A 26,068-nucleotide genomic window follows, 5' to 3' on the forward strand; every position below is an offset into this window, starting at 1 on the left:
CAGAAAGGGGAAGGAGTGCACAGGGTTTGGTACAAACTTGCCCCCTCCCTGCAGCGTAGTTCCGGGAGAAGCATTTATCTGTGGACAGGGAGCCGGGTGGGCGGGCCGTCTCTAGCGTCAGTTGTGTGGTGCGGGGGTGTGTCCAGGTTGTGCCCTGTCTCGTCCCCAGCACCTGCCCTACTGCCTGGGGTACGGGAGCCACTCAGGAAGGGTTTGGCCCCTGAATGAACCAGAAGGAGCTTTTCCTTGACTGTGGTTTATCTCAAGATGCTGAACTGAACTATCTGCGGTGAGGAGTTCATAGATTGAAGGGCTAACGTGCAAAACTAGAAACAGCCTTTAACCTTCTGTCAGTGAAGAAAGAAAACAGAATAGCTTTACACATTGCGTGTGTGTGTGTGTGTGTGTGTGTGTTTTGTGTGTGTGTGCAGCACTTCACTGAAGTAGTTTGCATTTTCTCATTTTCTGGTTTTGCTTTTTATATTAAAACCTCGTCCTTAGCAGCCCTGAAAGTAGTGTCACGGGCTCCTCCCGTGACGGGGCAGCGCCGGGGGAACGGAGGGGAAACGGGTGGGCGCGGTGAGCCAGCCCCGCTTTGCCCATTTCCTGCCCCCTCCAGGTGTGAGCGCCGCCGGTCCCTCCCGGCCAGCCTTGCGTGTGTGGTGCTGTGTGTGCGTGTAAGGACTCCCTTACCTGGTCCTTGAGTTCTGACAGCTGGCCAGAAAGGTTGGTGACGAGCTTCATGGTGGACTCCAGCTTCTCCTGCAGGTTCCTCAGCTCGTTCTGTTCTCCCTCAGAGTCGCTGCTCACCAGGGACATGGCTCTCATCCTTGGGAACCAGTCAAGGTTTCTTTCCTAGAGTCCACATTAGGGGGAAAAAAAAAGAAAAAGAGGGAGTCACTTCTAGGAGGAGAGACAAGAGAGGCGGTCTCCGTGGGCATCTCTTCCCTGTGCCATCCTGTCACGCTGTCCCTGAGTGTTGCAGACCTCACGTACGGTGCTGTGTATTTTTTTTAAGCCATTCAGTAAGTATCTTTCTAATTGAATATAATTAAGCTCTCTTAATTCCAAGAAGTCACGTTAAAATTAAATGCAGGGAAAAGGTTTCCAAACAAGATTCCTATCTTCAAATAGGAATACTGCCAATGTGTCTCTGCAAATTACACAGCTAGTAAGATTGGAGTTTTAAAATTGTGGTAAAATATATACATAATAAAATTGACCATTTCAGTCATTTTTGGGCGTACAGGTGAGTGGCATTAAGTGTACTCAGGCTGTCATGCAACCATGACCACCACCCACCTCGGGAACTCTTTCCACTCCCCGACTTCAACTCCATCGCTGTTTAACACTAACTCTCCCACCCCTGGCAACCGCCTTCTCTCTGCCGTCTCTATGGCTTTAGCTGCTCTAGACGCCTCACACTGGGCTGTGTATTTTTAAAAGCATTATACTCGGAAAATCATCTGCCAACGCTCCAGAAGTCAAATGGATTTTAAGATCCCGGCTGTTCTAGGATTTCCCAGATATGTGTGTGTCTGGGTGTGTCTGCGTGGTGGGGTATTGTTAAGAGGCTGAAAGCGGAAAATGGGCTCCTCGTTCAGTCTCCTCCTTTGCAAACTTAAGGACATCACCCCTCTACTCTTGTCTCCTTTCCCTTCCGGCCTGCAATGGGTGATGGGTGCTGTCGGTGGGTATAGTAAAGACCCATTTAGTCCCTCCCCTGTCCAACTCCACCCCTCTCTTTTGATTCTATAGCTTGTACCTGTAAACAGTACTTCTCACTACTGGGAAACAGAATGGGACAAGGCTCCTCCTCCCCCTCACTTCCTTTTGCCCACATACGCCTCTCTCCCAAAAAGTCAGCTTCCCCGACACGTTCTGTACAGAGAGGCAGGAGTGAACCGTAAGAAAAGCTTCATCGGGAGATGGAGGAAAACTGACCCATTACATATCCGTCTGCTGTCACTTGTCACCTGGGCCGTCTGGATGCTGTCAGGATAAATTCTAATAAACATTCTAACACCAATCTTGCCTGTCCCATGCCCCACCAATACACACACACACACACAGAATTTGCTCTTGTTTTTGTGTACACCAGAGGTCAGCAGAATTTTTCTGGACAGTAAATATTTCTGATAGTAAATATCTTTGGTTTTTTGGACCATATGGTCTCTGTCACAGCTCTGCAGTTGTAGCCTGCAAACAGCCATAGATAACACATAAAAGAATGGGTGTAGCTGTGTTCTGATAAAACTTTATCTACCAATGCTGGCAGAGGGCCAGGTTTGGCCCACAGGCCGGAGTTTGCCAACCTCTGTCATAAACAGAAGGCATCAACATACTCAAAACCAACAAAATTCCACCAGACATGTCTAAAACTTAAAAAGTGAGACAATCAAACCGTATCTTGACCGAAGGTAGTGTAGCGATATAGAAACCAAACAAGAGCCAGCTGAAAATACTAGACAGAAGGCACCCCTCCCTGGCACCTGGTGTCCCATCGACTTTGGCATCTTCGGGGAGGCCAGCAGCTGGGACTCACGAGCCCGTGGCAGCATGACAGCAGGAACCACCTCAGTGGAGTGACTCAGCAGCCCCCTGGTAAGCGTTTCCTGGGTGGGCCCTGATGCCACGCCTCACTGCTAAACTTCAGTTGCTTAGAATGATGGCGGAGGGGAGAAATGGTGATCTCCGTCTTCCTGCACCACAACCCCGTGATCGACACACCGGCCACACGTGCCTTCCCTCGAGCCCATGGGTTCTCAGCAGCTTCCCGCCACCGACAGAGCAGCGGGCAAAAGACCCCACCAACTGCCCTGTTTTAGAGGTGACCAGCCTGAATGTTCTCAGTGTTGCCACATCTGAATTGGTTTTTCTGCTGCATATCTGCAGCAAGGAGGGGAGGAGGAGGAGGCAGACTCTCAGCACTGAAGCCTGGAGGCAACCCTGAGAAGCAGCTGAGGTCCTCTGTCACTGGTTACATTCACTGCCCTGGGTCAGTCCCTCGGGCACGGTCACACACTCCCACGGAGGGAGGGCCGCACGTTCAAGGCCTGTGTCCCTCTCAGGGAGGAAGGAACCTGACTGTCCCGAAGGGGGCACGCAGAGGGGACAGGCAGCTGGTGATCACTCCCTCTCACTAGGCAACCCGGCCCCGGGAAAGGAGGGGACACGGCGGGGTGGGCGGAGGAGCCGTGAGCACCACAGCTGCAGTGAGATCAAACGGCGAGGCCAGCCCAGCTCCCAGAGGCCCAGGTATCCATGGGGAACACTGCCAATGTCTGCAGATGGACCCCCGAGGACACCGGGGTGCACAGGAAGGGGCTGAAGTCCCACGTGAACTGTCAGACCCGGAGGAACATACGGACATGCCATCACTTGGGATGTGAGTGGATGTCACGCCAGGAGGACGAGTTTAGACACTGCTAGATCCCACTGCTGTACGATAATGCAGCAGACGGCCCTGAACAGGAGGGTAGCTCGTCCTGGGGCGTGGGCGACAGGGGACAAATCCATGTATTTCAAAGGCGAGCCTGAGAATTACCTGCTGTTTACACATTGTGAACTTCTGTTATTCAGTATTGGGTGGGGGGCGGGTATTAGATAGTTCTTTGGAGTCACGTCAAAACTATCAACACTTCTGGGAGAAAATATCATTAAAAATAAAACATATTCAACAAAACAGAAGGAGCACTTACCTTATGGGCTTGGTGCTGAGGACACAGCAGTGAACCACCTGCCCTGGGTCACTGCCCCCTGGACCTCGCTAAAGTGAAAGGGCTTTGAAACCTAAGCATGAAACAGCCTTCCTGACATCAAAGTGCTTGCAATTTAGTTAAGGAGAATGTAAATTAAAAAAGACGAAAGAATGGAACACTGGAGCTGTGCTGCGTCAAATAAGCGGCAGACAGAGCAGGGTCAAAGTCAGAACTGCCTCCCAGTGGTTGCAATTGGCTGGAATCCTCTTTAAGAAAGGCCTGGGCCCGAAGACACATTAGCACTTGGCCAGACAAGGGGCAAGCCAGAGGCCTTCTCAGCAGAGCGGAGTGAGGAAACCCGAGGGCAGACAGGTTGGGGCAGCACCGACCATCAAAGGAGATGCCGGATGGGCCGGCGCAGGAGAGAGGCAGCAGTGACGCGAGGCTCCGCTCCAGGAGGGCCTGGACGGGGTGGGGGTGGGAGGCTGGCAGTGGGGAAGGGAAGAAGTGAGCTGAAGTGACCTGGAGGTGCCGGAGGGGAAGAGGGGGTGCGCACAGGCTGCAGCAGCCAGCGGTGAGAGCTCACCTGTAGCTAACTTATTACTGACACGCACATGAATGCTGAGCTGCCCAAAACGGTTCGAGAATTCATCTAAAATCTGGCTTGCAAATCTCTCATATGTTCATTTGCTTAGCAAACCCTCTGTAAAAATAGAAGACACAGATTTCCAGAGTCCACATGAAAGAGGTCCTCAAAAGAACACAGAAAACCCATGCAAAGTCTGCACGTAGCTTCCTTATTCTAATAGCAAGCGACCTAGTAACTGTAGGTTAAGAAGACTTTTCTCGTGGAAGACCCCTACCTTCTTCCGTGGCTTTTGTGATTTGATTTGTGGACTCCCAAGCAACGATTTCAGAAAGGTCTCTGACACATGCAAAACGCAGAGATTTCATCCAACAACCGTTTTCCGAACATTTATAATCTCTGCGCCCAGCACAGGGTTGAGTACTGACTTTGCGGAGATGAGAAAGACGAGGTCCCTGGCCCCAAGGTGCCGTAGTGCACCGACGGGGGCCCCGGGCAGGGCGCAGGGCCCGGCTCCTCGCCTCCGTGGAGCCCCACGCAGCCCTCACTCCAGGTCCTGAGTCCCACCGAGCACCTGCTGCAGGAACGAGCGGGGCCCACGGGCCTTAGGACGGCTGCTACTGGCATCTGTGCTCCTCGCCTCAATGGCCAAGGAGATGCACTCGGATCCCTTCACTTGTGCTTTATTTGCGCTTCTGTACGCGGGCTACCTGTAGTCCTGGGGCATGAAGGCCCTGCTGACTGGGTACATAAAGCCACAGACAGAAATAAGGCGTAAGGACTGAAAATATTTTTATATTAAGCTCAAAATATGCCCTGGAGCAGAACATGAAATTGAGTCAAATTTTAAAGCTAAAACCCAATATTTTAAAGGACTGTCGTCCTTGCCGCAGGCCACTTTGGGCCACATGTCCCCATCCTAGAGAGAAATCGTCACTCTCCATTTCATGAGAGTCCTTCAGTGCAAAGGGGAGAAGCAGGATTTCTCGGTCTAGCTATTTATCACTTACCACCTGAAAGGTTCTCCCTCCCTGCCCTCCTCCACTCTTAACGTCTGACTATGAAAAGCAGAGATGGGGGTTCCACTACAACCCGAAACCACAGGAAACAAGGAAATCCAAGCACTCTGGATGGCGTGTACCATTGGCTCTTCTGCACGGACGTCAGCAGATCCCCAAATTTGAGATCCTAGGTATTGCCAGTATTTTAATTAAGTTGTCATCCTGGGCAGTTAAGTCAAATCTCAAGTTACCAAGGTATACCTAGTAGTTAAAATTAATTAGCCATCCTGGCCAAACGGTTCTCTCAGTTTCCACCTGGTTTTGCGCCCCGTGCAACATGGTTAAGTTCTGATGCAGTGTTAAGGCTCCTTCCCAGCAGGACCCCTTCGCAAGCACAGAGATCTTCTAATCTTTACATGAAAATGGTTCGGGTAGTGGGGAGGGTATAGCTCAGTGGTAGTGTGCCTGCTTAGCATGTACGAGGTCCCGGGTTCAATCCCCAGTGCTTCCACTAAGAAATAAATAAACCTAATCACCCCCCCCCCAAAAAAAGAAAAAAAAATGGTTCAAATATCTCAGCTCCTAGCACAGGAGCTGAGAGAGAACACCTGAGTCCAGTCATTTTCCATTTAGCTCAGGCTTCCGCACAAAATGTGGAGCTTGTCTGAGCGCTCAGGGACTCCGGCAGCCAGGGTCTGAAGGCCTATCGAAGTTGGCAGGATCTGCCTTATGTCTGTCCCAGTTCAGAAGCATGTCTCAGCATCTTGGCTCCTGTCGCGTTTTTGAGAAAGTCCTCCTCAACCAAGACATGCCGTTTATACACGACTCCGTGCCAGGGTGCGTGCGGGTGGGTGTGCGGTCAGGAGGGCGCGGCGGGGGCGGCCCGGGGTCCGGGCCGCCACACTGCGTGTCCGCGCCCCTGGCCGCTGGCACCTCGCATACCGATGTCATTAGGCACCGTCTGCCGGTCCTCCTGCAATCCGGCCAGCGCGGTTCCCGTCACAGCAAGCACTTCCTCTGTCAGAGCAGACAAACCGACCCGAGCCACAGCCGGAAGCAGGCTGACCACAAGCGCTAAGGTTCTGGTTAGTTCTTTTCTAGGTAAAGTTGGAAAAGTCCCTGCAAAGGCAAACACTGAAGTTTTAGACACGGGGGCGGCACTGACCTCTCGAAATGTTCTTGACTGGAAAGAGGGAGGGTGTGTGTGTGAGAGAGAAAGACAGAGAGGAGGAGAGGAAGTTGGATTGTATGATGCAAATGCTGATGATTCTGAGAAGTGTTTGTTTTTTTTTTCCTCCTTCTTCCCAAGTTCAACTGAAGAGGCTGTTCTAAGAAAGACTCCTGAGGTAATGAATCGCCTCCTCAGAGAAAGTCCATCTAGGTACAGAGTCTTGTTTACCGTGTAAACAACGGAACATTTACTGTTGAAGCCCACGCTCCTTTGTAGGCAGACTAGATAATTGGGTTTTTTTTCTTTTTGGTGGCGGCATGAGGGTAAAGAAGGGGCCACAGGAGAGGGCTGGGTACCTGTGAGCCACAGAATACCCTCTACCCTTCAGACTCCCCCCGGGAAGATTCAGGAAGGCCAAGACTGTCCTTTGCACTCAGATGTCAGCTGTGTTTCCATGCATCTTCCCAAGTGAGCTGACAAACTGGATTTTCCCAGAATGCCTGCGGACCCCCCGGTGACAGGAGCCACTAGAGACGGGGCGAGGCCTCCTCTGGTACCACCCCCCTCCGCCGAACACGCCTGGAAGAGGAGGTGGGGCCAGGGGGCGACTGAAGAGAATCCCTCACTTTCCTAAAGCACGAGTATATTACTCTCAGCTTTAAATATTTGTCCCTTTTGTGAGTTAGGGCGATTATATTGAAGAAGAAGAAAATCATCTCTACAGCTCATTTTTCTAAGAAAACAAACAATCCAGAATCTGCTGTTGATGGTGAAAAACAGTGACAGTGATCTCTAACTCTGCTCCATGACTCCAAAATTGTCATTTATAGTATCTGTTACACATTTGAGGGAAAAAAAACTAAACTAAAAACATGGATCCCAATGGTAAAAAGATCAGTGGCTGATCAGAGGGACAAATGGGCAGAGAGCACAGAGGATTTTTAGGGCAGTGAACTATTCCGTTTGCTGCTGTAACAGTGGGTACGTGGCGTCATACGTCCGTCAAAACCTACAGAATGCACCCAGCGTTAACCCTAATGTAAACCATGGCTTCCAGTTAATAAGAATGTCTCCGTATTGGTTCATCAACGGGGGCGCATACACACAGGGGAACCGGGGGTGATGGAGGAAGGGGGCACATGGGAACTCAGTACTTGCTGCTCAGTGTTTCTGTAAACCTAAAACTGTCGTAAAAAAATAAAGTCTATTAATTACAAAAAGAAAAAATCCAAAAAAGAAAAACCGGATCCCACATTCCATGGAAAGCAAGCACTGAGCAGAGTGTTACAGACCAGTGTCATCAGCCCAAGGTCACACAGCTCGTCTGCCATCTGGATGCTGACCCCAGGTGTACATAGCGACTCCCACACAAGCTGGTTCTTCCTTTCTCTGGGGTACAATTTTAGAGGCACACGTTTCTCTCTTCCCAGTGGAGCCACGTGGAGGTTGCCCAAGCCGCGCGCGAGCCCAGGTGTCGGTGTGGTCTGTTCCTGGCTCAAGACGACCTTAGCCAGACAGGCCCTGTTACATAATCTTCAGCTGGGCCAGAGTGACCACTCGCCCTCCCAGACTCACTCACTGGTTGTTCTTGGATGATCCAGGGTAACAAAGACGGGCCCTTGCCAGAGAGAGAACCGCACCCATTTCTGATGAAATCCGTCGGAAAAGCCAGCTGGAGAATCACTGTTTGGTGTCATTCCGGGCCTTCAGGTGAAGGGACACTGGCCCCCCACTGGGCCATGAGGAGGCAGTGCTCACCTCTCGGCGCTGGGTCCTGGGCCCCTGGGGCTGCCAGGCAGAGGAAGCCAGAGGTGGCAGGGCTGGGGTGGTAGAAAGGAGGGCAGAGCAGGCCGGATAGAGCTTCTGAATAAAGAACCATCAGGCGAACTTGCCCTTCTCCCAGGCTGGCTCAGGCAACCTCCCCTGCACGTTCAACTAGCCAGCAATCTACCAGAACGTCCCTTGTGGTTATATATGGGCTGTCAGCAATTTTTATTGGTTTTCCTCTATCCTTTTTTGGATTCCATGAGTTTTAGACTTTGATCTGTCACTTTTATACAACAATATATTTATTTCTGTTGGTTTGTGTTTAGCCTACTGAAAAGGCTTTCCCAAGTTCTTTGCTATTGTTTCAGGGAGAAACACTTGGCGTTTGTCTTTGAACATGACACGCACACCCACACGCCTCCCTACGAGGCTGCTTCACACGCGACAGTGTTCCTTCCGACAGCGTGTGTCACCTACTGCTTTGCATGCTGGGACTCTCCTCTTTCCTGAAATGGTTTTACTTAAGGCCAACCCTGCCTAGACACCGTGAGAAAGAAGGGATGGGAAGACAGCATCCTTGTCGCTGTCGACACAACTGCAGTGAGAGGTCAAGGGCGAGCCCCTGGCACGTCTCGACTGGAAAATGATTCGGAAGGAAGGGTGCCACACAGCACCTCCCGGAACTCTTCCGGGTGAAACAGATCACCTGCCGTGTGCAGACGCTCCAAATTCCTCAGCCCTTTCCGTTTGACTCACTCGCTTGTCCCCACAGTCTCCTCTCCCTCCTGAGCCCGCATCCACTCCTGGTGCAGACCCTCAGGAGTAGTGTGCAAGCTGCTTCATGGACTTGCAGAACTAAAGATGGCATAAGAGACACTTTGGGTCAACTCTCTCAATTTCTAGGTGGTAACACTGGGGCCTGAAGAAAAGTGGGTTTGTGAAAGGAGAAACTGAAAGCCTCGTCCACATGCAGCCACCTGTGCCTCAGTACCAGTGTGTTCTCCTCATTCTCCCGTTCCCTAGAGACAGGCTAGTGGGCTTCACCCTAAAGAGATCCATTTTAAAGAATCCTGTATATGTGTACATGATAAAAACAAATTCAGAACATTTTCCTGATCAGAGAATTTTTGTGGAGGCCAGATGGCTACACACCTCTCAGGGGCTTGGGACACTGCCGGCCAGCTCTGTCCAAGACGGTCAGCGTCTAGAGCAGAGAGGAAATGAAGGGGCTAAGGCCAGGGAGCTCTAAGACTGAAGGGGGCCGGGGTGGGTGGGGGCAGCCAGGGGTGGGGGTCTGCAGTGGGGAAGGAGCAGGGTATGGAAGGGAGAGAAGTGCAGTTTTAGAGTTTATGACTCTGCTGAATTGGGGGAAGTATTTGTGTAAGCAAGTATTATATATACAAGCAGGTGCCGACATGTCAAGTCTGGCACGCAGCCTTGGGCAGGCTAACCAGTGGGGAGACTGTCCGGGGTGGTGACCCCACCTGCTGCCACCTTTGCATCCTGCTCAGGCTCAGGGACCCCACTCTTCGGTACACCTGAGTCCCGGGGCCCTTTTACAGCATCCACGTTCCTCTCGAATGGCTTACGGCCTCTGCCCCACTCACTGTGACACACAGTGCCCAGCACAACCCCACGAAGGTTGGGACACACGAAACTCAGAGGAGACAGGATGTCAGCGCAGACCTGGCTCTCGGCGCTTCACAACACGAGGAAGCCACCCGTGAAGTGTGGCCGGGCAGGGCGGCTCCGCACCCTCCAGACTAGTGGGCAGAACGCGGTGTGAGCCTGGGCGGGGAGCCTGCAGCCCGGCAGCTGCTCTGCACAGCTGCCACGGACGGACGGACGCAAACCCAAGCTCAAGTGCAGAGGGTGGGGCGAGAGCACGCCTGGCTGGCGGGTGGGGCTGCGCAGCCGGTGATGCTGACACACTGTTTCCAGCCACCAAGAGGCGAGTGCCAAGTCCCTCTTCACTTCACCCTCACCCTGATGGGCCTGACCTCAGGCCCTGCTGTGGTGTCAGCTGACTTCAGAAAGCACTCTGGGCCCTCTCCGAGGGCAGCACAGGCTGGATCCTCACCTGCCTGCCACTGAAGGCTCTCAGAGCCCAGGGGACATCTTCACCAAGGCTGCGGCCTCCCAAGTTAGGCAGGAAAGCTGGAGATACAGCAGGACCACTGCTGAAACATATCCATCTCAGGAACTAACTGAGGCACGCCCCTGCCAGCACCCTCCCTGTAATTCCAGAACAAAAGCCCGAACCCATTACTGTACATTGCATGGAAGCAGAGGGTCTCCGTGTCACTTTATCAGGAGCCAGGGCCTGCCGGGCACAGAGTGAAGCACAGAAAGTGCAGTGAGGCCAGGGAAGGAGAGGTCAGGGAGTCAGGTGCGTGCCCTGCTGAACTCTCCCCTCCGTCCTGCACTCTCAGGCCCGTCCACCAGGGCCTCCCCACTTCTTATTTCCTGGAACTGAGGCCCCTCGAGATGGCTGTGTGCACATTTACGTTCACTCCTCTGCTCCTGTCGCCACTGTCACCACGCCTCCCCTGCAGATGTCCAGGGCCTCAGTTTTACCCAATTACGAGCCACCAGTAACTGTCGGTCTCCATCTCCGTCCTGAGTTACCCCCTCAAACCCCTTGCCCCATTCCTTGGACTAGGTGGGCCCGAAAGCTGCTGTCTTCAATCTGGAGAGCACTTGTCTGCAGTTTTTTTTTTTTGCATCAGGCTGTCTGGGGTCAAGAAAGTTGCAGGACTGTGGCCAGTTCCCCTTTTAAACAGAAGGTAGTGACAGGAATTCAGTTCCCACCTTGATCTCTCGCCCTCGTTAACACGTGGCTTTCTGACTGCGCTTGCTTCCTGTGTCTTCTCAGACAGAGACGAGCACACGTGTGAGGCCAGATGCCCCGCTGCTTGGGAGTCAGCTTAGAATGCTTCCTCAGCGTAGATGCTCGGTGGTGCTTGCTTTGCTAACAGAATTTACTTGCTTGGACAATTTACCCGGGAGGTGTTTTCAAGCAGAAAAGGCTCTCTCTCTTACATGGCTCTTTGGGATGCAAACTGCTAAGGGCTTTCAGCAAAGCATTTTCTGGGAATGCGCTCTCGCCTCTGATGTGAAGAAAGCACCCCACCATCTGAGAGTACCCCACTGGCCGCCACGATGATACGACTTTTAACTCGGAAAATCACTTATTTGCTTTTATATCCCTATACTGTTCATTTCTGAAGAGGTCAAGTGACCTAACACAAAATGGAACAAAGTGGAAAAACCTCCAGTGGAAGAGTGTGTGCGTGTGCGTGTGCGTGTGCGAGAGAGGGAGGGGGTGGGGTTGCGCAGAGCTGTCTACTGTAGCTGTGAGAAAAAGTCGGCACCAAGCTTAAGGGCTGTTGGACCAGACGCTCTAATGTTTAATTATCAGGGAGTTATACCCATTCAGATGAGTCATCAGGGTGTGGGAGCCCAAGTCTGGCTGTGGCTCTGGTGAACCCTTTAAAATTCTCTCTCTCTCCCCATATATGGCCACCAAAGGAAATATCATTCGCTGGTCCAAGCTTAGGTGCGGGCCATGGAGTTTACCAGATTTTAGCAAGTCCAAATTAACACACATTCCAGATGCATCCTCTTTAAGAGCTGTTCTCTCTCATCCCTGAACTGCAGTCTTTTAGACAAGACCTGGGTAGCAGGGGCTCCAGGTGGCTGCCTGACTAGTGGTGCTGGCGGAAGCTCAGAGAATTAACCCCATTGTGTTATTTATGCACGAGCCGGTCAGCGTCCCCTAGGAGACACTCTTTCCCACTCCCGGGGGGGCCTTTTCTGGGCCTCGCCTCTTTTGTAGGTGGCTAATTCAGCACCACTGAGGGGAGGAGGGGCCTGGGAGACGAGCCAGTCCGAGTCAGGAAAACCTGATGCCGCCCGAGACCAGCCCCTGCGGGTTCCCAACACCGAGGCTGTGTGTGAGCCCGGACGGAACCACGTCCAGGGTGAGTTCTGATTCAGCAGATCTGGACTGAACCTCAGCGTGAGCACTTCCCAGCGGTGCGACCCTGGCTCAACCTTCCCGGGCTTAGGTTCCTGTCCTTGAAATGGTGACAGTGCCACCTGCAGTGCTGTTACAGAAACCAAACAGGACCGTGCACGCAAAGCCTGAATGTCAGTACACGCTGACTGAGTAAGACTTATTGTGGGAGTCATGATCCAGTCGGCCCCGGTCAGGGCAAAGTGCAGCCCAGCCTGTCCCCCAGCAGCAGCCTGCATGTTGCAGGGTCAGGCTGGCGTGGGAGGGGGTTCTCCCTGGCTAGTTCACCCTTCAGTTCAGTCGCCAGTTCACTTGCTATCCTGGCGAAGAGGATGGGCCAGAGCGGCCCAAGGTCTCGGGGCACACTGCAGTGTGGGTGAGCAATATTCCATCTGATCACCCTGTCTTTAAGTGCAGTTAACTCAAAACCACGCCTCTGAAAATACACCTTATGTTGACGAGGAAGAACTCTAAGATTCAGAAGGGAAATCTGTTATTTTATTAACAAGATAGATGCCTTCTACTTAAGTTATTGCTTGGTCTCCTTTGCCCGCCTTCCTTCTTACTGTTTCTTGAGTTTCTAACTTTCAGGAACAACTCAGGTCTGTATCAGGGACTGGCTTTTCTCCTGAGCTTGACTGTCACAAAAAAATCAGGCTGCTGAGTCTTTGCTGGGAATCGTGTATTTGATCTTTTAACTACAACCTGCCCACTGTGCAGTCTTCAGATGCCTTCAGGCAAAGATACACACCACTAATTTACTACTTATTCAGGTTAAATACATCAGATTGCGTGGCTTATCAAATCATCCTCTATAGATGAACACAAATTCTCATTTCAGTTGGCCTGGAGAAAAGCCAAACAGTGCTAAAATTATTCAAAAAAGGGTGTGTGGCACATACATTTTCATGAAATTTTAAGTGTGGTTCAGGGTTAAAAACATCTGCTTATTATAAAAGCTATCACCAAAACTCTACATGGTAGCACCCAAATTCAGCTTCCTATGGGGGAGAGGGAACTCAGGGTTTTTTCTCCTGCCTTGAGCTGCCAGGGCTAAGTGAGGTCACTCGTAGTCACATTTCTCTGAAAGTGCAGCCCTGTCTGGGGCCTGAGTCAACGAATCTGAGATGGCATCTGAGTCCGAGCAGCACTGTGAGTCCTGAAGCTCCCAGTGCCGCCTCTCGCCGCGTGTGGAGCCGAGACCCAAATCTACCAGTGAGCCAAGGTGTAACCGTGATAGACTCTAACACACAGAACTCAGGGGCCACCCCCCAGCCGCCTGACCCCCTGGGCCCGGGCAGGGAACCTGAGAGGACGTCACCCAGGAACGCACAGAGAGAAGTCACAAGTACCCGGGACCGATTCAACGGAGAAAGAGTGATCACGCCAGCCTTGTCCTGCCTCAATATTTAAGGGCACTTAATGATTTTAAATTTAAGAAGAGAAGAAGACATAGGAATTTTCCATGGGAAGAAGTCCTAGGAGTCAAGATGCCCATTCTGACTTCGCTTAGCAACAGCGTGCCAACAGCCAAGACGCCTTACACAGAGACCGGGGCTGCGTCAGCTCTGTCAGCCCCTCTGGCCTTTCTGTCACCCACTCCCTCCTCCCTGAGTGCTTCCCACCCCCACCCTTGGGGCCCATGCGTTTATCTCCTTTTCACCACCCAGTGGACACGTGAGGTGGTATTAACCCAGATTCACAGTTGGGATCTCAGGTCAGAGAAGTCCTGTGACTTGCCTGGGGTTACCCAGCTAGGAAGGGGCAGAGCCAAGACTCACACCTTGGATTTTCTGCCTCCAAATCCCATTCTTAGGTGGTGAGGACTTCACGGTAGGCAGCAGCCTGGCCCTGGCTTTGCCAGGGATATTCCCATCTCCAGTCAAAGGGGAGAAGGGGTGGCCAGAAGGAGAGAGAGAAGATTTTCTATTACGAACTCCCAGCTGACTTCTTCCATTTCTGACCCTGTTTATTAGCTGCCCTTCTCTCCTCAACTTGGGAGTATTTGCAGCCTCTTAGAATCAGCTTCTAAAGACATCTCCCCGAAGCCCGCCTCCTCGGGAGGGAGGCTACGCACCCCCCCAACCTCGACCGGGCTGCCTGTGTGGGGTCAGACTAAGTGGGTCCATGACGTGGGCAGGGAACCTGTTCCCCGCAGCTCGAGTTCCCATGAGCTGCCAGCCTCCCATGGAGTGACTCAGCCGGGCACCCCCAGTTCCTAGTCTGCTGGGGCCAGTGCTCTCCAGGAAGTCCTCAGCAGGGATTCATGTGGCTTCAGGACTGGACACCGCCAGGAACGGCGTTGGCAAAAAGGACTGAACACTTCCTGGGCCCTCACCAAGCACACGAGACATGTGGTTCCTCAGCAACTTGGACATTCAGAATTAAGAATTCTTTGATGCTACAGATTTTTAGGCTGTTTGACAAGAACCCCTCGTCCAAAGAACGATGTGGACGGGAAAACCCAGTGAATGCAGGGTGCTCTGAGCAGGCTCGGGGGCAGGCGGGGGGTAACTTCTGGCTCTTAATCCTGGTCGGGTGACGGCTCACAAGGCTCCTGTTAAGTCTTCATGACTGAGACAGAAACCCAAAAATGCATCAGAGTTTTCTGTGACTGTAAAGTAAGGTGATTAACAGAAAACTTCAAAACCAGCCCCTGAAAGATTTAAAGACAGAGCACATTCAAACACTTTAGAGAGAAGAAAACAAAGTGAGGGGAGAAAAGGAACGTGTGACAATGGTGAGATCTACAGGCTGTCTCTTCTAAACAGGAACGGCTCTGATGCAAGTGCAGGTCACCGTGCACGTGTGCAGACACGTCTGTGTCCGCACGGATGCTGATCAGACAAAGCTGAGCTGGGCACTAGCAACACCTGGAGGGAAAGACCAGCTCTGAAGACTTTTCAGTTCATGTATCCTGACCCCGGAAACCTGCCCTGCGAACATCTGCACCGACGACCATCGGATTCCTAGAATCCTTGAGAACAGACCCTGCCCCCGCCTGGCCCCGAGCCAGCACCCCGTCCAGGTCCTCCCATCGCCCACGTTATGGAGAGGATTCCGAGTCACTCCACCTGGGCTTGTATCCCGGCTCAGCTTTCGGGCTCTTCCTGGGCCACTTACTTAGCCCTGAGCCTGCCTTCCACCTGTGAAAGAGGACACCCCTCACCTCGTTGGGGCTCCCGTGTCTTTTTCTCCCCCTTCTCGGTGTTCATTTTCTCTCCTTCCCCTCCGCCTCTAACCACCCCTCTTCTCTCTTTCAAAACCCTCTCAAAAGTCATCTCTGCTGTGAAACCTCATCTGTTTCTCCTCACCCCCAAAGTTCTCCCTCACTGGCTCCCCACTCTGGGTACCTGCCACCATCAAACACAACGCTGGACGTGGAAGAGCTTTACGAGCTGCAGACGGAAGAAGGAATACTTCCCCGTCGTCGGGTACCCGGTTCGGATGACAGTCTCTTAAGTCGTATCTGTTTTGTCTCTTCCGTTAGACTCTTACTATTCAGAGTGTGATTCATGAACCAGCACCTTTGGCTTCCCCGGGAAGCTTGTTGGAAATGCAGAATCTACAGTTCTGCTGGTGCTGGCTGAATCAGAGCCTGAATTCTAACCAGCTCTGCAGACGACTCACACTCTGAGCAGGGCAGGTGAGACCTAAGGGCCTCCGCAGTACAAACGGCGCGGTATCCCCAGAAAGCCCCCCAGAATGCGGGCCATGTGTGTGCTGGCCGTCCTGCATCCACTGCCAGTCAGCAGCCCTCCCCTAGCATTTCCTTACATCAAGAGCTTCAAAGTCACATCTGCATACAAAAATACAGAAGGGCTCGCTGAGGATTACATAACCAGGCAGCGAGTAGAGTCCCAGGCCAAAGGAAGGAGGGTCAGTGACTGTCGTCTTTCTTCAAAGCTAACAGCCCCCTCTCCTCAGTGAGCTGGCATAAATCACAGACCCCCCCAGCTTCCCAGTACACGCCTCCTCACTTCACCAGACGCCCTGGAACGTTTTAATGACGTTCAGAGGTGTGGGTATGAAGGACAGCTGGCCCGGGACCCCCAGAGCACAGGTTCGGTGCCTCCACAAAGCCCCGCCTGCGAGGAGCACTCTGCAAACCTGCGGCAGCTTCCGCCTTCCCGGGACATGGCCATCATGCTCCCCATCAGCAAGAAGATTACTCTGGGACTCAGATTCCTCCATCATGTGATCCCTTCCTGCTGATCACCAAAGCGTCTCCCAGAAAAGCTAGGCCGAGGCCAAACAGAACAACCAGGCTGAACTATACCAAGTGATCATTATACAAGGAGAAAAAACAAGGATCCCTTATCAAAAAAGAGGCCGAGTACGTAGAGGTGGGAAGGCAGGCTGTGGAGTCAGATGTGGGTTAAAACCCCAGCCCCCGTCAGGAGGCTGTGTGCCCATCTCTCTGAGCCTCTGCATTTCCTCCTGTCAAGTGGGGGTGACACCCCCTGAAGACCACTGGTGAGGACACACGAAGTCCTGGAGCCCAGTGCCTCGTCTGCGACAAGGGATCGGTAGGTATCGGAGGCTCTTTTTCCCCACGGGCTCCCAGGACCGCGCTCTGAGCTGAGGAGCCAGGCCCCCAGCCGCCACCTGGCCCAGAGCCCCGCCCGCTCACCTTGATCATCTCCGCCACGTAGCTCTCGGGCCCCGTGTACTCCGTGGAGTCCTTAACTTTGACCAGGACGATGAAGCAGAGGTAGTGCCACATGTTGTGCTCCTCCTTGATGTGCTCTTCAAAGGTGACAGTCTTGTTGTCAAACTTGTCCCTTTCCAAGCCTGAGGAGAGACAGAAAGCCCCAGACCCCAGGTGAGCAGCCGCGGTGCAGAGAAACTCACGACAGAACTGCCCAGAGGAGGCTGTGGTTTCACTCCTGTCTTTATAAAGAGAGGGATTCTGTCGGCCTTATAAATGCACTCACTTTTGCATCACAGCAGGAAGATACAGGCTGTGAGTCAGACGGGCTTGGGTTTGAATTCCACCCCTGTCACTTACCAGTCCTTGTTTAGTCTCCATATGCCTGAGTCGCCTTGTGGGGGGATGGGAAGCCTACCATCCAGGCTCCAGGAGTGTTTGGGGTTTAGCGAGCATGGCTGTGACACACTCCTGCAAGGCAGATGGCCCGTGAGTGTGAGGTCCCTTCTCCCAGGAAAATGCCAAAATGTTGACGTGTTAAAAGGTTTTTGAGGAGACAGAGTAAGGACCAAAAGAACTTTACATACATTTTAGACTCTAGCTGGTAAGTTTATATCTTGCAGAGGTCTGGGTGAGCAATTCTGAAACTAGTGTCTGTGTATTCTTAGATTGAGCAAGTAAATAAATATATGGTGATACTGGGAGCCAGATATCTCACTGTCAAATAAGGGAGCACGAAGAGGGAAAGACAGAAAGATAGAATCAACTGTGTAATGTTGAATTGGAATTAGAGAAATCGGTATGAACTCATCCTTTTTCACAGGTTTATAAAAACAGATACAGAACTGTGTGGAGACACGTATCCTCCAGATTTGCGCCTAATTAGCCCTGGGAGCAGCAGTGCACCCCCAGGAATATGCACACCCAGTGATCAGATCTTGGCTCCTAAATGCCATTCTCCACTAAAAGGAACCAGGGCTCTTTGGAGAAATGGCTGGTACCAGGGCTGGGTCGGTGGGGGTGCAAGACGAGCTTGAGCCTAGACTGTCTTCTGGTGCTGAAAGAGTAAGGAAGCCCGCGGTCAGTGATGGTGACCTGACAGAACACGGAAGCCAGTTCTGAAGGGCTCTCAAATCTGGGGCAGTCGGAGCATCAAAATAAATTACGACAGTGAAAGATGATAATCCACTGGATCAAGTAAAAATACATGAATCCACGTTGTAATAAATATAAAAATACAAATATATACGGGGAGAAGAGAAAGTTATTTCTTAAAAAAAAACAAGAAAGGTATAAAGAATTATAAGGTATGAAAAACATCATTTGGCAACCATCGCAATTATACTCTCAGGCAGGATTCATCACTGGACGCAAAAGCTGGTGAGTTAACGTGTAATCTGAGAAATGATGGGATATTTGCATTGTCTCAAAGTACCTCCCCATGAAGTGGTTCTCAATTACAAAGAGGAAAAAAAAAGTACTTTTGGGGGGAGAACAGGGCAATTACCACCTTGTAACCAAGTGATCAAAGTTCATATAACCAGTTATAAGATGAATTGGCAGGAGAATACAACACTTCTTTGATGTTCCTGTAAAAAAATGCCTAAGCTCAGGAAACATCAGACAAACCCAAACCAAGGTACATTCTACAAGATTTCTGACCTAAATTCTTTAAAAGTATCAGTGGACTGAAGTCAACACATGAGCTGGGACTTCCACTTGTTATGAAGGACGTTATTGGGATAAAAGGTGAAATCTGAATAGGGTCTATAGATTAGGCCATAGTACTGCATCCTTGCTAATTTCCCATTTTGATCATTGTTCTGCCTATATATAAGAGTAGGAAAGGTATAGTTCTGAAATAGTTGGGGATAAGGAGGAATCATGCCAGCCACTCTCAAACTGTTCAGAGAAATAATGTGTGTGTATGAATAAACAAATGAAGTAAAATATTAGTGTGTGGGGAATCTGGGTGAAGAGTACATGGCAATTCTTTGCACTATTCTTATAACTTTTCTGTAGGTCTGGAATGCTGTCAAAACAAAAAGTTTTAAATGGTTTTAAGGGGGCAAAAAGCAAACATTTTACGTTTTTAAATGGAAAAATGATCATTTTTGAGTATACAGACCAGTAGGAAATTTATATATTTAGTAACTATATTATGAATAATCCTGAAATGATCACTTAGCTCCCAGACTGGTTACTCTGCATTTCCATGCGTTTCCTGGTAGTTATACAGAGAATGATTTCTTTGGTTGGTACCCCATGCATCTCTTACGTGGCAGTTTACTGCTTATCATCAAGAACCTCCACTGTGCAGGCTCTGTGCTCGGGCTGCATCACCTAGCTCTTCTCAGTCCCACAACAATACATGTCACTGTACCCCATTGTACAGATGAGAATAAAGGTTCAGAGACGGGAAGGGACTGGACCACAACTACAGGGCTAGCAGGCAGCAGAGCCCAAAACCCAGGTCTGACTCCTGACCCCCAGCTATGAACATCTTCACCGCCTGCTCTGAGAGGATTATATTTCCACTTAAAGCTTGACACCACCTGCAGTAAAGACACCAGAGGCTACAGGCGGATGAAAGGTCTCCATCCTCGTTACTTAGAATGGGAACAAGAGATGCTCTGGCAGCCCAGCAACCAAAAGACCGCAACGTAACTCATTTCAAATAACGTACAATGACGTTTCTGCTACCCAAAACTTCGGTCCTTAAAATGGAGCGGCAGCTCCCATCAGCACTCCAGACATCCAGACACTTCCCAGCAGAGGAGAGGCCCACTCGACGCCAAGGGCAGAGGCGCCAGAGGACGCGGCAGCGGCCCCTCCCACGGGGAGCCGGGCACGCGCCCCCTCCCGCCTGCGTCTCGCTGGGCTGCGCCACTCACCGCAGATAAAGCACGTGGTCTTTAAGATCTCCTCTTTCTTCTGCTTCTCACTCCTCAGGTCGGCAAAGGTGTCAATGATGACCCCGAAAATCAGATTAAGGACGATGATGATAACCATGAAGAAGAACAAGAGGTCATAGATCACTCGAGCGGCAAAGAGGGGCTCCTGCAAAAGAGGCGCCTCGGTCAGTCAGGCCCCGCCCCCAACCCCCACCCTGCGGACTGCAGAGCTCAGGGCAGGAGGACTCGGACCCGACGCATCCCAGTCTGCGGTCCCAACCCCACGGCCCTCCCTAACCCCCACCAGCACCCGATGGTGTGCTCTGGAACAAGTCAGATTGGGCATCAAACTTTACAAGCCTCAACCGCCTTCTTTCCAGGCCCTCTGTGTGCACAGTGAGTTCTCCAAGTGTCACGTGGCACGCGCAGGAGCGCAGCTTCCTGGGATCTAAGGGGTTTGGAAACGTGTTAGGTAGGCCAGCCCCGGCCCCCGAAGGCAAGAATCACTTCAGTAAAAGGAGGGGGCGGGGTGGAGGAAGCTGGCCCTGTCTACACTGCTGGCTTCCTCCCAGCGCTGCAACGCGATGAAACCCAATAAGGGAAGGGGCCCTGAACAGCTGGTTCTGCCTGTGTGTCTGCAGTTTACACTCGGGCCCACTGCGTTGTGCTCTCACCACCCACCCGCCGCCTCTGAGCCTCCTTCCCCCGGGGCGCCGCTACCTCTTTGGATGGCTTCCTGAGCACATCTCCTACTCCGCCCCCGCTCCGCAGCCCGTGACTCAGCACCGTGACGATGCACATCAGCAGCGTCTCGCACGTGTGCTCTTTATCTTGCTCCGTCTCTTCTGCAGGGACCAGCTCTGCAAACACGGCAAGAAAAGGCAGGTTTGTAACATGAGCAAAGAGGCAGTGGGCTTTGGAGATGATGATTCCCGAATGCCACCTCACCAGCTGACAGACAGCAGCCAGAAAGAATCAAATTAAGGAATCAAGCATCGAAGGCTTTCTTTTTCATCATTAAACCCTGCTGACATCTCAAGCCCAGAACTGTCCTTCCCTTATTAAATCTAAAATATTTCCTATCCTTTTCAGATTTTAAACTCCATCCCAGATCTGAGCAGGCGTTTGACTTTAGATAAGCTGCCTAATACTCTGAGACACGAGCATCTCTTCTCTCAGCTGAGGAAGATGCCACAGGACCCAGGTTCCTCACTGGGGATGTTGTCAGGGCTAAACCCAGCAAAGTTTTATAGTTGGTCCTCTGAAGAAATCGCTTTAAATTGGAGGCTGTCCATTCTTACTGGTTTTTGGAGGAAGAACTTGCTGCCTGCCTTGTTTTTTGTCTCCAGCTGCAGTGACAATTGTCTTGGTAAAACATCTATCTCATCATAGCACTTCGACCCTTTCAGCAATTTCGACCATTCTTTGGGTCTGCTTTAACCTCCTTAGCCTGACATGTAAGACCTTTCATGATCTGGCCCTTCATTGATCTCTCTGGCTTCACTTCTTCCTACTCTTTTTCCTTATGATCAGTACCTCCCTAAACATACTATATTCCACCTCCAAGCCTTTAGGCATGCTGTTCCTTCCAACTGGAATACCTACCCCGCCTCCTTCACCCAACATTCTACTGTTTTCATTTAGCTATCACTTCCTGGGTGATATACTCTTACTCTGGCATTAGGCTGGGTGCCTGTCTTTGGAATTCTGTCCTTATACCCAGCATTAGCATCCTCTCTAGTAATCACCTACCTCTTTGCCTGCCTGCCCACCCCCTCCCCCACTGAACTACATTATTGTATCTCAGAGCACAACGCAGTCCCAGGCAAACAGTGGGCACTCAGTAAGTACTGGCTGAATCAATTAAGCAGCTATTTTCTCCCCATACAGCCTCCTTTGCCCTTCATCTCCCTCCTCTCTTTCCTCTTTGCTACTGGCCTTACTTCTGAGTTTTCATCTGCTTCCAACATCATGTACGGCATCTAAGCCTCTGGGGGAGCCTGGCACTAACACAGGGCTTAAGGCTGCGAGGTCCTACCTTCTTTGGGTGCAGGAGAGGAGCAGTTCTCCCCAGTCTCCACCCTGCACACGTCAGAGTACAGGAACTCACTTGCCAAGCTCTCGCTGGCTTCTGAGAGAGAGAAGGAAATCTCATGATGAACAATCTGGCAGCATACGGTTAAAATGTTTGAAGTCCCCAATTCACGGCTGATTAAACAATTCTTTACATAAATAACACCCTACGATCCTGCATATAAATTCAAGGCGGAGATGCAATTTACACTTTCTTTTGGTGATCTGGATGGGAAAAAAGCCAGGAATGTCAATTCCTGTAAGCTTACTAGAAATATCGCACTTAAATAGCACCTCTCCAACTTTAAAGATAAACAGCTGAAACTCTTCGGCAAATACTACTCAACATACAGACTCCAGCAAGATTTATACCAAGTCTGCACGAGAAGCATCAGTGGAGACCTGAGGTCCAGATTGCTTTAGGTCAGAACCCTTGGATAGTTGGCAGTAAATGCCAGTTAGTGCCAACTTGGAGGCTGGAGTGATGTGCCAAAAATGCAGCATTTGGGAGGGAGAAAAAGGCTGCCTGGTTTAGTCGCAGTTGTAGTTTGCTCCTTGGACTCTGGGCACCTGGCTACCCAGCAGAAACCCAGTAATATTTCACTTAATAGTGACAAGTGTCTTAGTTGCGGGAAAAGAACACTTGGGCATAACTCAAGTATATGATCATTTTATTTCATTCTCAGAATTGGACATCTCTCCTATTCTTGCTGTAAATAAAAATAAGCTCACTGCAAAACTTGCACATCGTAAAAACGCCCGAGATAGCCGCTGCTGGCAAGTATATTCTTGAGGGTATAGTCTTCTGTATTTTAAAAGACATATATGAGCTATTCAATTAAAAAAAAAGCTACCCAGATCCTACTGTAGTTACTCTCCTGTGATTTCCCACCATATCTTGTGGGTATTCTTCCAACAAGGTTTATAAACACATCCTGTATCTGCAGGGCCCTCCACCCCATGGATGGACCATACTCTGATGAAACACTCCCTTACGTTTAGATTGCTTCCAATTTCACACTGCAGTGAACATTCTTCCATATACATCTGTTTCTACAATTTTTTTAAAGGATAAAGTTCTAGAAGTAGATATACCAACCCAAAAGGATGCATGTTCCTATGCTTTCCATATACAAGGTCAAACTGTTTTATGAAAATGTTATGCTAGTTTAAAATATGACTTGAGTGAGTCAATTAAATGTAGGCTTTGAATGAAGTGAAAACTAAGCTCTGTATTCAGTTCACACTCTCGGGGTTGGGGAGATACCTACACTGCTGAAGTCATCATTTTCAGTTCCCTCGTCATCAGGAAATACTCTTTTCACATTAAAAAAGATCAGAAGGTTCCAAACCCACCTGGAAGAGCAGTTTCATTGGGCAGCCTATCCACTTCCAGGATAAAGTCATCCTTGAAGAAAAGGTAGCCCACTATTGAGAACAGGTAAACCAGGATCAAAGCCAGAACCGCCGTCAAGATGATGGACCGTCCATTGCGAGTGACGCTTTTAATGACGTTAAGCAGAGTCTCTTCTCTGTACACTAAATCAAAAAGCTTTAAACAAAGAAAAAGAATGTGAACAAGAATATATGTATATGTGTGTGTATATATATTTGTACACATGAATAAACGAACCACCTTGCTGTACACCTGAAACTAACACAACATTGTAAATCAACAATACTTCAAAATTAAAAAAAAAAAAAAAAGACAACAGGACAGTTTTGAGAAGCCTCTATATCAGATGGACACCAATATCCCCATAATGACAACGTGATTTATAAAGAATTTACCCTTTTGGTAAGTCAAAAGCACTATAATACTATCTTAACATGTCACATAACAGTGAAAACTGAGATGGTAAAACTGAGGGAAAACATAGAAAAGGCAGGAAACGAGCAATTTCAAGTAGCATTCATACAGTCTGGAGGTCCTGGAGACAGAATACAGGCTGTACCAGTGAGTTGCAGAGAACCAAGGGAAGCAAAGAGATGAGGGTCCTGGCGTGCATTCATTTAGGGAGTATTGACTGAGCTTCTATTAAGGGCCAGCCACTCTGGACACGGGACTGGATAGGTCCTGGTCCTTGACAGGGCCATGAGCTTGGCGTCTCATGGGCAAGGCCAACAAGCTACGGTCCAGGCCAGGAGCAGGGACTCTGGAGTTTGACAGAGGCTCAGATCTCAGCACAACTGCTTGCTGCCACCAGGACCGCAAGTTACTATTCCTGGCCCCACCCCCTCCCCCTCTGAGCCTCAGTTTCATCATAGGCAGACTGGCGGAGAGAAAGTTGCTACAAAGAATAAAACGACAATGTACCTACAGTGCTTAGCATGTAGTCATACTTATGTGCTGAGTAAGAACACAAGAAATGCTAATCATCATTAATTTCCAGATGAAGAGACTAGGCCAAGGTCACACAGACAGTACGTGGCAGGGAGAGTGGTGGTGGTAACATATTTACGAAGCCTAAATATTAAAAACACTAATGAACTGATCTACAAAACAGAAACAGACTCGCAGACATAGTAAACAATCTTATGGTTACCGGGGGAAAGGAGGCGGGAAGGGATAAATGTGGGAGTTGGAGATTTGCAAGTGATAACCACTATACATAAAAATAGATAAAAAACAAATTTCTCCTGCACAGCACAGGGAACTACATTCAATATCTCGTAATAACCTTTAATGAAAAAGAATATGAAAACGAATGTATGTGTATTTATGGATGACTGGGACATGAGGCCGTACACTAGAAATTGACACGTTGTAACTGACAATACTTCAATTAAAAAAAATTATTTATTTCTCTCCCCATGGTGGGGACAGAGACCCCTGCAGTTCCCATGTTCACAATCTCAGCCTGCCCTCTGCCCAGGGGCCTGCTCTTGGCAGGAGTCGCTTCGTGAGAAATGGAGAACCCCTGTAGGTCCTCAGAGGTCCAGGAGACCAGTGGCTGGTTTTCCCAGAGCTACAATCTCAGATACCTGGCTGGAGGGATGGTGGAGGGGCCTGAGAGAAGAGCTCTACGGGGTTGTTCTGGATCTGGGGGGGCTAGATGTCTTCTGTGCAGACATCTGATCCTCTCCAGGAGGTTCTGCCTCTGCAGCGCGGCTCTGGGGAATGGCTGTGCACAGCCAAGTGAGGCAGGGGACAAGGGTCTGACTCCGGACCCTGCTGTTCATTTGTTGCCAGATGTTGATCGGGCCACGAAACCTCTCTGGACCTCAGTTTCCTCAACTGTAAAATCAGTGAACTGACCGAGCTAGTCCCAAGTCCTTTCCAATTTAGAATTTTACATCTGAGTTCATTTTCTGGTCAATTAGCCCTTCTGCCTTCATAACACCAGTCCATGTTCTGAGACCCGTGTGAACGGCATCAGGTAAAGGAGGACACTCAAAAGGAAGCAAGGAAGAAGCACTGAGTCGACAGAGGTCAGAAATGATCTCCTAGTATTTCACTGGAAAAGCCACAGTTTACTTCACCAGTATCTTTTGCTTCTTTAAATAGTGAAGATGTTTTCAATGATACGTCATTAAAAGTAATGCTGTCAGCACCACCTCTGTATGTGCCTCTATACATACCCATCCAGTCATTTCTTTTTGGCAAATTTCCAGAAATGGAATTGTTGGGTCAACTGCTGTAACAGAAACATACCGTTCCCCTGCCTTCGAGAAAGGCGGTTCTAGTGCACCCTTACCACGGTTAGGAAATAATGCTAGTGCTGGGCATGATCGTGCTTCTGAACCTCTCCCAGTGTCACAGGTACGTGGGTGCCACTGGTGTTTCAGTTTGTATGTCACTGCTTGACATTAGGGACAAACACTCCTCTATGTTTACTGACCATCTGGATTTCTCCTTCTGTTTCCCGCCTGCCAACGAACTTCGCATGTTTTCTTCTCGGGATGTGACCAGTTTTCTAAGGACACAACTTGAATTCAGGCCCAGGACTGGGTCTGGCCAGTCTTTGGGGCCCCAGCACTTCAGTCAGGCCACAGTCACCCCCTCTGCCTCTGTGGCTTGCTGGCGCTGAGCTATCACACCCAGTGAGATGTGGTTTCTCCCTGCTACAGGCCTCTCTCCAGTTCCTTTCCGTCACCGGCTCTCCACGTTTGTGGGATTATGTGAATGGTTTCAGGATCTTGTCTGCGGTTCTCAACAGACACATTAAATACTGCTTGTGACACCAAAGGAACATATCGCTTGAG

At 50.3% G+C, this 26,068-nt stretch overlaps 1 protein-coding gene across 2 annotated transcripts in view; it reads right to left on the reverse strand.

Annotated features, from left to right (window-relative positions):
* The window catches only part of ITPR1 (inositol 1,4,5-trisphosphate receptor type 1), a 299,832-nt gene that overhangs the window by 8,277 nt on the left and 265,487 nt on the right, over positions 1-26,068 (reverse strand). For both annotated transcript variants that reach the window (XM_074344434.1, XM_074344433.1), the window contains 6 exons: positions 23,219-23,414; positions 21,828-21,920; positions 20,510-20,649; positions 19,790-19,955; positions 16,878-17,038; positions 694-855 (listed from right to left, as the gene is read on the reverse strand). In XM_074344434.1, coding sequence (XP_074200535.1) covers positions 694-855; positions 16,878-17,038; positions 19,790-19,955; positions 20,510-20,649; positions 21,828-21,920; positions 23,219-23,414 — 918 coding nt within the window. The remainder of the gene's footprint in view (positions 1-693; positions 856-16,877; positions 17,039-19,789; positions 19,956-20,509; positions 20,650-21,827; positions 21,921-23,218; positions 23,415-26,068) is intronic.

Source organism: Camelus bactrianus, chromosome 17 (genome assembly GCF_048773025.1).
Source record: "Camelus bactrianus isolate YW-2024 breed Bactrian camel chromosome 17, ASM4877302v1, whole genome shotgun sequence".
Lineage (NCBI taxonomy): Eukaryota > Metazoa > Chordata > Mammalia > Artiodactyla > Camelidae > Camelus > Camelus bactrianus.